Here is an 11,844-nt window from a genome sequence, read left to right on the forward strand (position 1 = left end):
TGGTTACCTGTCCAGGTGAACCTGCCTCCAGCGACCCTAGTGAGGATTAAGCAGTGTAGAGATGATGGATGGATGGATGGATAGTTTAGTGGGACAGGATTTAACACTCGGCCCAGTTCTGTTGGATGTCCAGTGTGTCACAGCCGACCTCTTACGTGTTACAGGAGGGACGAAGCTTGACAATCAAGCTGAGGAAGAGAAAGACTGAGAAGAAGGTGGAGTGGTCCAGTGACACCGTCGACAATGAACACCTGGGAAGAAGGTCTTCAAAGTGTGAGTTCTTCTTCCTTATTACACTGCACACAGAAGTATAATAAAGTTAAGATATTAGCCTGAACCGGAAGACTTACACTGAGTCAACCAGAACATTACAACCACCTGGCTCATAGTGCAGGTTCCCCTGACTCTTAATCCATCAAGGCTCTGTTCTGTACTATAAGGGTCCAAATTGTCAATGTCAGATCCTTAAAGTCTTCCAAGTTGCTCGGTGGGGACTCCAGGGATTAGACTTGTTCTCCAGCACATCCCAGACATGCCCGATGACTGTTTGCACCGTGGCAGGCTGATTATCCTGCTGTACAGGACACCGCCATCAGGGTGTACTGTTGCCATGAACTAGTGTACTTGGTCTGCAGCCATGTTCATGAAGGTGGTACATGTCAACTGAATGACTCGTGAATGCTGGGACACCAAGGTTTCCCAGCAGAACATGGTCCAAAGCATCTCACTGCTTCTGCCAGCTCACCTTCCTCCCATAGTGCTGCCGTCTCTTCAGCAGGTGAAAAATGAACCCTACGGTGTAAAGAAAACAGGCTACAAGTGATATAGTTTCACGTTATAATAAGATGATACTGATCCGTTTGTTTGTTTGAGGAATGGCAGTTCAGCGCTTTTGTAAAAAAGGGCAAAATTTTGTATAAAATTCAAAGAATTCTAAAGTGTTGTTTGGTGGAAAGCTGCCATCATGTCAGAATCCTTTTCTCTCAGAAATCCTTCCTCCCCAAACTGATTAACACCCAAAGTAATTAACATCAAGGCTTAGGTAATCAGGTAATTACAACACTCATTGTGCAGTAAAACCCTCGATACCTAACGCTGCCTTTTCATCCTCCAGCAGCACGACTTGATTTCTGAAATCTAACAGCAGCTGGAAACCTATTTTTATCACCGGCTCCCTTTAGTGACTATTTCAGACCAAACATGTGTGAACAAGGTGTCACGCTGTGTGTTTGATTTTCCAACAGCCACCAGCTCTAGATCTAGATGCCCTAGATCAGCCCTGACACTGTGCATTGTGTTTCAGGTTGCTGTATCTACGAGAAGCCCCGACAGTTCGGAGAGTCGTCCTCTGAAAGCGAGGGAGACGACGACGACGAAGGCTGCGGCAGCGCCCACTGCATCCTGGGCCACGGCAGGAGAGGTCACGGACAGAGGGGGGGCGGGGGGGCCACGGTGCCTCCAAACTCTGGAGGCTCACACAGCCACTAATGAGCACCACACAGTGACACACAAAACTGCACTCTTGTTTTAGTTTAGCTCCATCACTGGCAAACCCGATGCTGTGTTGCAGTTATGAGTCAGAAAGTCCCGGCTGCTGGAGCAGAACCACGACGTCTGCGCTGCTACTCGGCTCTGAGACGCGCAGAGCTACGTCATGGATGATTGAATTAGGCTAATTGAAAACCACGCTCTCCTCTCAACATCTAAAAGCATGCTCAGTGTTGTGCTGAATAACATATGTAATGTGGAATGACGGCTCATTTTCAGTTACAACGTAGACGTACTCTGATAATAAAGGGTAACTTCAGTGTTTTTTGCATGTTTTATCCCTTTTAAAATGCATCACACGCCATATGCAGTACATTACTGTTGTGCATTCCCAAAGCATGTAATATAAGGGTAGCTTCTCAGATGCTTTTCTGTTCCCCGGTCAGTCGTCAGCTTCTATTCCTTTCACTATGCTATCACAATAAACTCTAAGGTTTCTAATCCGTCACATGGATCTTTATGCTTTTGTTTTAGCCGCCCGTGTTGTGTAGATTAAGGTCGTAGCTGATGAGCAGCTCATCTGCCAAATAGACACATTTATAAAATTTTTGTGTACGAAGTGGTAAAAAACCAGAAAAAAGTTTGGAGAAAGTTTCTTGTGAGAATTCAGCAGCAGCAGAATAGACACAAATCATTTTTATGACAATCAACTTATTGATGGTGTGATTAATTAGTTCACTGTATTTCATTTTCTTCAATTTATTAGATATTTTGTTTGGAATGTCACAGAAAAAACAGGCACATTCTGAGTCTTACAGGGTCGTGTTTATCAAAAAAGCTAAATATGAACTTATTGGATTTGACTGTTCAAACAATCAACATTTTTCCATTAATCACGTGACACATTTTGCCCTGTTTTCCTTTCCATAAGTCACACGCATGTGCATCACAGAACTAGGATGAGCTACAGGACTTGAACAATACAACTTCTTATTGTGATAATGAATGGCTGCCAACGACACACAGACCCATCAGCAGTAATGGAAGATCACCACTTGGCTAACACATAAAAAGCACCAATTACAGCACCACTATAATCAGAGTGGACTCGGTGCCTCTAATGCGATCACACTGCAGCAGTAGAGTGGACTTTCTGACTGGGAGGCATCTCTGGAACACAGTACAGTGAGAGTTTTGGAGCTAGAGAGGCAATAATACGCTGTCCGGCTGTCTCATTTCCTTTGGTAAAGTGGCAGAGTTCATGTATGTAATGCAGCACATTGTTTGTTTATTTAAAAATGTGTTTTCTGGTTTGAATTCTGCTGATGTTTGACATGAAGCTGATCACAGTAACTAGCCTTTATGTGAGGATGAGAACAGACCCACAAAGATCTCACTTTTATTTTGAGGTTTGCTGTTTTTGATCTCTAGGTCATTTTTACTGATATTTTTTGGCCTTTTTTTTTGGCTTTATTAGATAGGACAGAGAGAGACAAGAAAGTGGGGAGGAAGGGTCATGAGCAGGACTTGAACTCACGACACGGGACGCCAGCTCCTCCAGGTGAGCTGTAGATCAGTTTAAAAGATAACACAGTCTTTGTGATGAGTGCTGACCAACCATATTTGGCAGTATCCTAGTTACATGCTTTCATCACCCCCCCGTATTTTCTGTTAGACGTTAGTAACCAGCGTTAGGATCGGCTAATTTCAGAAAGTGTATCTGAAGCTGTTGTCAAAACCACAATAACTTCAGCCTGAATCTTCACACGTGGAGCGTGACTTCTAGATGCAGCACGAAACGTTTTCAGTCATCCTCAGATAAAAATGACTCTTTATCCCACAGACTCAGCGAAATATTTATTTGTTATTTAGGATTTTTGTAAAATCGTTGAATTTTGATTTTCACAGTAAATCATGAAGGAACCATGTGAATGATCAGTGATGCAACATGGCTGTAGCTGTAGGAGGAGGTGACCACGTGTTGATCTGGACCACTTGTTTCCAAACACTGACCTGCATACAAATAAAGTGATTCATGAAATGTTCTAAGTTGAGGAAAGTTTAAACATGTTCCTGGTAAATGTGTCACGAGCTGGTCTTTTCAAACCTTAAACATCAATTCTGTCTCAGATCCAAGTGTTTCAGGATCATTGTTATTTCAATCAGAAAGTTTCCAGAACTGGGACCATTCACATTTTCAATAAATTAATTCCAAATAACCCAGAAGAAAAACTAAGAATCTAAATGGAGCTTTTCCTTTAAAGATACATATTGTTTGTTTGTTTGTTTGTTTTTAACAATTTACAATCACAAATGTATAAAGGTGTCTCCAGGAAACATCGTCTTTGACGTTGGTATTAAAAAACAGTGGGAGAGAGCACATATATTATTGAATTATTAAAAAAAATGTAAAATGTGTATAATCATCACAGTTTATTCACAGTAAATACGTGTACATGTTAAAATACACCTGAAAAAAACACTGCTTTGAACTTGGTTTTAAATGCTACAGTCGATCCAGGACATGAAACAAGCATTTCATCTCTATGCTAGCTTTAGCAACTGTTTTTTTGTTGTTGTTGTTTGTTCGAGAGGTTTATGTTGGTTAGAATTCAAAACTGATTTATTATATATATATTTACAGACACAATTGATTGGTGTATTATTGAGTATTTTTGACATTTTCAAATGTGATGGCCTCAAACATCTGTTATAATTCTGACTATGGTGGGAATCTGTTTGAATATCACTCATTTGAAATTATGCATCTTTAGCCCTGAAATCATTCCAGCCAATCCTGCCTGTGCTTGTTTTGCTTTTTCCTCATGTTGCTGTGATTTCATCGTAATAGTTTGCTGTCAAGAGATAGCTTTATCCAAGGCTGAAATGCTGGACATTTGCCAAACTGCATTAGCTGGATTAAGCTTATCTAGATAATTATATCTGGTTAATATCATGTAAGCCTGAATTTGTCAAACTACATATGAAGAAAGAAGGCCTCAGCAGTTGGCAGTTGATGTGGTTTGGAGACAAAATATAGCAAGTCAGAGTTGTAGCTCTGTTAAAATCAGCTACCGAAGTTAAAGTTTAGCTTTTAGCCTTAGCTGTAATAACGTAACCATAAATATCACTCTGTATTTTTTCTTTTTTATATCTCTGACATTAGATTTGATAAAACCTCATTACCAGACTCATCATTGGTATTCTTACCTTAGAAATCCTCTTGGTTGGTTGGTTGGTTGGTTGGTTGGTGGGTTGGTTGGTTGGTTGGTTAATGGTTTGATTGGTTGATTGGTTGGTTGGTTGGTGTATCCACTAGACAATTCTACAAAGTAAGACCCGTTTTAGCAGAATAGTTTTGTGGAGCTCTTTCTTTGCAGGGGCTGTTGATGAATGAAGGGAAGTTAGAGGATGGTTGTGTTGTAAACATTAGTATAAGATGGATTAGTAAAAGAAAAGACCATTTTTTAGATGCATTCATTCACTTAACTCCTTGGATGAAGTACTCACAGGCTCCCATTAAATTAAATTAAATTGAAGTCAGACAATAAAATCTACATTTCCCTCTGAACTTTATTCCACAATGATGGATATTTGTTCTTTTCCTGCTACGCTCTTTGCTTTATGCTGTCTGGTGAATCAGTGTAGACACAGCGCTGTTCCATGTGTGGAGGTCCAGTCCTGACCCGGGTGTGACTGGATCACAGCTGATAAGGTTTACAGAGCAGAACAGATGAGGGGAGGTTGCATGACTGCAGACCCAGGCATTGTCTCAGCTATGACCAAAACTTACCTGATACACGCTCCATCATCATCATCATCATCATCATCGTCATGTGACAGTACCGTGTGTTATACTCCGTTCATTTATGCCACCACTTTATGTGCACACATTGACATCACTACATATGTACATTGTTCTTATACTGGCAATACACCTTCCTGTATATACTACTGACATGATGAAAACAGATTTAATGTTAATTAAAGTTTTGGACTGTGATCAAAAAGGTTTATCGATGTGTGTTGTATACTAGAGAGGAGTAAGGCACTGCTGAGGCGTATTATATTGAGTATCCACTAATAAGACATGTTTTTCATTACCCCCAAAAAAATATGTGAAAAAGGGACTTAAACAGATGAATCCATATCTGCAGCATTGCATAAATATACAAAGGTGGACTCCGTTTCCAGTCAGATCCAAAGGCTTGATTAAAACATCTGGCTTGTGGTGATCTGATTGACTGCTGCTCTGTCTGGACTGTGGATATGCATAGCTTTTGTGCACTATCAGCTGATGTAAATAGGACTTTGAAGCTGAATTTATTTATTTATTTTAATTAATAATGGATTAAAAATGTGTCGCTCATTCTAACAACCCAGTCTAATTATTGCCTCAGCTTTTTAAGACTTTTACAGACTTATTTTTAGCTCATAGTTTGGGTCTTTGCGGTGCTCCCGTTAGCCTCGTTCCAGAGTAAAGAGCTCTGAAGGCGCTGTATGCACCACTACCCAGCCAGAGAGCCGCTGGAGACCAAACCAGTGCTTCACGGTAATGAGTTGTTGGGCTTGCCCTCATCATGTGACCTGCTCCAATGCAGGCAAATGCTAACCAGCAATCTCCATATTATGAATATTATGATGTTGTGGGAGTCCTCATTTGTTGCCCTATCCCGAAAAACATCCAAGTGTCATAAGTAGATTTGAATATTGTAAGTTTCTGGGCTTACATTGTACATGATCACATGTTAAGTTGTGTAGTTATGACCACAGTGAATACCTGAGGTGATGCATAATACCCAAGTGGAAAAACAAGAGGCCCAACAGTCCATGTACATTCCAGAACATGACCATGGTTTTCTTCTCAGTAGGCTTAAAAATAATATTGGTAATTAAATGTCAGTGTGTTGCCGAAGTGACTGTGGCGGTACTGCCGACCTTGTGACAAGCTGCTCTACCGCCGGAGCCACAGCTGCCCATAAATGAACAGAAACATCCACCCATTATCTCTACACCTTAATCCCAACCAGAGACATGGGGGGCTGGAGTCTATCCCAGCTGACTCAGGGTGAAGGCAGGTTCACCTGGACAGGTAACCAGTCTATCACAGGGCTACACTTAGAGACAGACAACCAAGCACACTCACATTCACACCTACGGACAATTTACAATCACCAATTAACCTCAGCATGTTTGTGGACTGTGGGAGGAAGCCGGAGAACCCGGAGAGAACCCACGCTGCACGGGGAGAACATAGAGACTCCACGCAGAAAGATCCCGGGTGTCCTCACCGGGACGCCAACCGGCGACCTCCTAGCTGTGAGGTGACGGCGCTAACCACTGATTCAAATTAAGCTGGCTGTTCCATTGTTTTCCTGTTCAGGTCATCCCACATAACCAGTGGGCCAAAACTGCGATTGCTTAGTTTCATGTAAAATTTCACAAACTGTGTTGGGAATTAAAAGCAAGACAAGTAGACAGTTTAATAAAAGAGCAACCACTTTAATTACCCGTTGGGAACATCCAACCTCAGCACAGCGCTGGCTTGTACAGTAATAAGTCACAGCAGGAGCTTCCCTCTTGTTCTTCATCCTGGTTAAACTTACACCATCAGTGAGGTCCTTCCTCCAGTAATCCAGCATGTGGCTGCTCATATAAAAATATTTCTCCTTACAAGGGATCCTTAGTGTTAATCTCACTGCAGTAAAAGTCCCACATAAGCAAGCAATAACTGAGAAGCAACAGAGCAGTAGAAATAGTGGCTGTTCGTGGGTTAGATATGGTGCAATACAAGAAGCAACAGGCTCTCCATGAAGTCTATGGCTCTGACAATGAAAGTAAAACTAACTCACTAATAAATCTTAATATTTAAAACACAGCAGTGCTTTCAAGTGAAAACATCTTTAAGAAAAAGCTCGAACCCTGAAAATGAAGTTTCAGGAGCAGACTTGAAAATGAGTTCGTATTTGGCCTTTTTATGATTTCTTCTGTCGTACATTCTGAGCAGACATTTAAGTGAACTACATTTCCATGTTGTCAGCCTACAGGATGTAATACAGGTAAGCAAACTCTAAACCCCTGTCAAGGCCAGTCAGGTTACATACAGCAGGAGTGTTGACTGGAAAACATGCTGTTGTGCACAAATTACATGTTTGTTTTTCCCTTTTCATTTTCATACATTTAAATCGATTTTATTACAAGAAAATACAAATACATCATACAAATAAAACCCCTGTGGAGGAGGAAGGTGACCTATGTTCCCTGTAACGTTCAAAACAATAGTGTTATGGCACAGAAATGATATTAAGGCAGAAAAGTGTTAAAAAAGAAAATGTTTAAGTGTGCTGCTGGTATCATGAGTTCATATTCAACATTTCTAAGCACACACCTCCCACCACGAGAAACGACGACAGAACCGCGTTAATGTGGTAAGATTTTCAGGACTCGTTGCCCCACGGCTCACCCGGGTCTCAAAATGTGAAAATATCTAAAGTACAGAGAAGTTTAACGAGCATAATGATGACAAGAACAAGCAGCAACCGTCTCAGGTGAAGCCACTTCGGCTAATAAAACAGAACCGAGCACTAATAAACGTTTAACTTCAACATCTGAGTTCCATGTCTGGTTTAGAAGCTCTTATGGCTTTACCACAGTACACGTTGTAATGTGTAGGTACTCGACTGATTGGTGTCTACGCCTCTAGATGAGCAGCGATGGCTCTCTACCTCCGCTGATTCAGTCGCTGCTGTACGATAATGACGTAGCAGCCTGTTCTCTGGGAGCGTAACATTAATGGTCTAGTGATTACACAGCGCTGCCTTCACGACGTTGAGTTTTAAGCAGCCGACTGTGTAAACTCAGGTCAAAGCTGAAAACAGACTCAGATTCAGTTTAGTTAAAACTGCACCCCAACTGGATATAAAGTTGTGAACAAAAGTGTACATACACCCATAAAGACCACATATGTAACGGCAGTCTCATCGGACTACGGTGGGAAAGTTGGAGGAGCTCAGCAAAGATCTGAAAAAGCAAATCATTGACTTCAACGGGTCAGGAATCAGAACCAAGCCAATCAGAACCATCTAAAAGCAGCTACAGATCCCCAAACCACTTGGTCAAGAGTCAGCCTAGAGTCAAAAAGCAGGTCTGCAGTGAATGAGAAGCTGCTGGACCACAGGTGTCAGTGTCCAAGACCTTCTCCAGAAGCAGCACCTGAAGGCTGGGCTCAAGTCTGCTGCTGACCACATGGACGAAGGCCTTCTGGAAGAAAGTTCTGGTCTGATGGAACACAAACTGAGCTGTTTGGCCACAATAACCAGAAATATGTTTGCAGAAGAGAAGGTGAGGCCCTTAACCCCAAGAGCACCTATACCTACCATCAAGCATGGAGGTGGTAGTATCATGCTCTGGGTGCTTTACATAAAGTAAATGGAATAATTAGGAAGGACCAAACACACATAAAAGAAACAGCTGAATTAGACTGGAATTAAGGTTTTAGATTGACCTCCCCAAAGCCCTGACTGAAACCTCTTCACTGTGTCAGAAGGGCGACTAATTTAGTTTAACTGAACCAATTCTGTCAAGTGCAGCGGTCAAATAGAACCAGGAGCTTGTCGATGGCCACTTATGACGCCTAAAATGGTCGTCGGCTGTTTAACCTAATATTAGCATTGCTGTGTCAGCAGACTCTGTCATATTTCCAGAAAACCTTTGACAAACTTATGTAATAACCAAAATGCAGGATTGCTTTTTTTTCCAACACAGATGCATGGATTTGAAAGTTTAAGGTTCTAGAAGTCACCGGAAGCTTAAGACTGCCATGATATACGTGTTCCTAAAAGTGTGTGTTTGTTCCAGACTGTAACCACGTGATACGCAATGAGTTTAACGAGGACCTACAAATGTAATTTGCTCTTAAGTGTCCTGAATGAGGAGCAACCACAGATAGTATGACTGAAGCTCAAACCAGATGTTTGCTGTGGTGTACTAGTCAGTAAGGCTTTCATTTAGTCAGTACCTCCTCCTCTGGTGACCTGGGTTTCAGGGGCATCGTGGTATTGTTGTTGTACTAATGTTTGCCTATAAATGCACACGGTGAGCCCATCTGTCCTCAAATGCTGCTTCATCCATTGCCCTACAGTGTTTTCTCTAAACCAGACAGTTCTAGTGTTTGTTACCGTGGTGGTTTGATCACACGTGATAATCACTTCTCACAAAAAACGCACATGTGGTATGAGAACTAGTGACCGTCTCAAGCAATCAGGAGAAAAGTAGTACCACAGAGCAAGAAATAAAGTGTAAATAAAAGCATTACTTAAACTAACAGGCTGTTCTTGAACGTTCACAGCCCCTGTTATCTCTACCTCTGATAACATTAAGTCCAATGCGGAGCGTCGTATGGCTGTAGCTGTCAACATTCAGTGACAACATTCAGATCAATTGAACACAAATATCCGTAAGATGCATATCTATGGTGCTGAACATAAAGTGAGACAAGTACAACTTTAGTGAATGTGTAATAAATGTGCAATACGAGTCCCACTGCTGAATTCAGGCTGCAGTGAAAGTCTGTCAGTGTAGGCCCACTGTTGTGATGCTGGAGGGGTATGATGCTGCTCCACACCGTGATGGACTCTTGGATTGACGGTAACTTCTCACTACCTGTGGAAAAGACAAACTCTGTAAACATACAGCTGGTGTACGATGGTGAGAGCAGATGGATGCTGGTCTCTGCCTGATGCAGTAGAAATGCTACATTTGATCAGGATCACTCAAACACAGCTCACCTCAGGAACTCACCTCAGGTTTAATTTGTCTTCAACTTGTCTTTACCAGACAGAGATTTTTCTCTGAGTTCCCGACTGTCCCTCAGAACTTCTGTCTCCTTCACCTCCTCTTCCTTTTCTTCGTTTTCTTCCTCCCCGCCGAGGATCACGCTCTGTCGAACGCTGACAGAGATCACTATGGCCTGTATGATGCCGTACAACAAAGCAAACTGTGGAAGATACTCCTGGATCAACCAGAGTAATCCTGCCATTCCAACGGTAGAGACAAAAAACATGGCCATGCCATGAAACCACAGCCTCAGCGCTCCCTGGATGCCCAACACCTCCAGGATCACCTTGGTAGGAGGAGACACCGTCCACAGGAAACCAACGACGAAAAGGTCAAACAGGTGGCGAAGAAAGTTGAAACAAATCTCGTAATGCTCTGGTGAGACTTCCACCTTCCAGCTGTGCGCAAACAGTCGAAAAGGAGACGTCAGAGGAGAGGAAGGTGTAGGTGATGGAGGAGGAGTTCCGTAGTCAGAAAAGTCCCCGTCAACATCACGGTTCCCCGCCTCTCCACCCCGACCATCACGCTTCCTTCGTCGGAGTCCACTTAACTCTGTTGTTCTGGGCCAAAAGTAAGAGGGTATGTATCTGTTCCACCACCTGGAAGCCTGTAAATTTCCCTCAGTTCCCTGTTTCCCTGCTCCAAGATCTTCAATTTCCATGGCTGGAAACTTCTCCTGTGCCTCCCAGTACTCCTCCACTGGACTACTTTGGTCACTTCGATGTCTCCACCCTCCCCAAATCCAAGAGGTCCATCCCCTGAGGCCCCGGTCATCACAGCCATGCTGTTTGTGGCCTTCAGATTTCAAAGTTGCAGAACTCTCTGACGTGGTGCTGCTTCCAAATGAGCGCACCCAGCCCCACGCTCTGCCCACCACAGCCGCCATGCTTCCTCAGTGATCAGTCAGCAGCCAGCCAGGTCTCAGCACCTCCTCCTCAAGTTTCCAGAGCAGCTTTATGAGCTCCAGGGAACAATGTGCAGGAACTGCTCGTTCAGTTGTAAAGTTGAAATTCTTGTTCACAAGGTCTGAGGCCCCAGACACACCTGTGGGTGTGTTTCAACAGACACCAGGGGAAACCCGCCCCCACTCACATCACGTTCAGTTCACTTCATAAATGTGCTTATTTTAGTATCTACATGCCAGGCCCCTCGTCTACATGTTGTGTTTTAAACCTGACGACCTTCAAAGCTGAAAAGGCTGCTTCCAGTAACGCAACATTACATTCAGAGACGTCCAATCAGCAGGTTAGCACCAGTCGGCTTCAGTCAGTGGTGGCAGCTTTGGGGTTACTGCTTCACTAACTCCTGTGACTTCTTTAGAGTCTTCCAGAAAACGGCTCCACTCTTCATCCCTGCAAACACAAGACGAGATATGTGTAGATGGTTTAAGCATGAAATCCTGATTCCACGTCTTCTCCGTGAGTTAGCTAACGTTGCCCAGGTGATTTTCAGCTAACCTACAGGTCTAGTCAGCTAACCAAAGGTCCAGTCAGCTAACCTACAGATCTATTCAGCTCACCT

The 11,844-nt window shown here is 42.9% G+C and overlaps 2 protein-coding genes across 2 annotated transcripts in view; one reads left to right on the forward strand and one right to left on the reverse strand.

The window, feature by feature from the left end:
- Nucleotides 1-5,498, forward strand: part of ppp1r11 (protein phosphatase 1, regulatory (inhibitor) subunit 11) — a 6,702-nt gene extending 1,204 nt beyond the window's left edge. The window contains exons 2-3 of the mRNA XM_008281101.1: nucleotides 165-273; nucleotides 1,304-5,498. Of these exons, the coding sequence (XP_008279323.1) occupies nucleotides 165-273; nucleotides 1,304-1,488 (294 nt within the window). The 3' untranslated portion in view covers nucleotides 1,489-5,498. The remainder of the gene's footprint in view (nucleotides 1-164; nucleotides 274-1,303) is intronic.
- Nucleotides 5,499-6,969: 1,471 nt separating this feature from the next.
- The window catches only part of cunh6orf47 (chromosome unknown C6orf47 homolog), a 5,858-nt gene continuing 983 nt past the window's right edge, over nucleotides 6,970-11,844 (reverse strand). Inside the window, exons 2-3 of the mRNA XM_008281111.1 lie at nucleotides 10,288-11,675; nucleotides 6,970-10,149 (exon numbers count right to left, since the gene is read on the reverse strand). Of these exons, the coding sequence (XP_008279333.1) occupies nucleotides 10,295-11,209 (915 nt within the window). The 5' untranslated portion in view covers nucleotides 11,210-11,675 and the 3' untranslated portion in view covers nucleotides 6,970-10,149; nucleotides 10,288-10,294. The remainder of the gene's footprint in view (nucleotides 10,150-10,287; nucleotides 11,676-11,844) is intronic.

Source organism: Stegastes partitus, unplaced genomic scaffold (assembly GCF_000690725.1).
Source record: "Stegastes partitus isolate 25-593 unplaced genomic scaffold, Stegastes_partitus-1.0.2 Scaffold6, whole genome shotgun sequence".
NCBI classification, from domain to species: Eukaryota; Metazoa; Chordata; class Actinopteri; family Pomacentridae; genus Stegastes; species Stegastes partitus.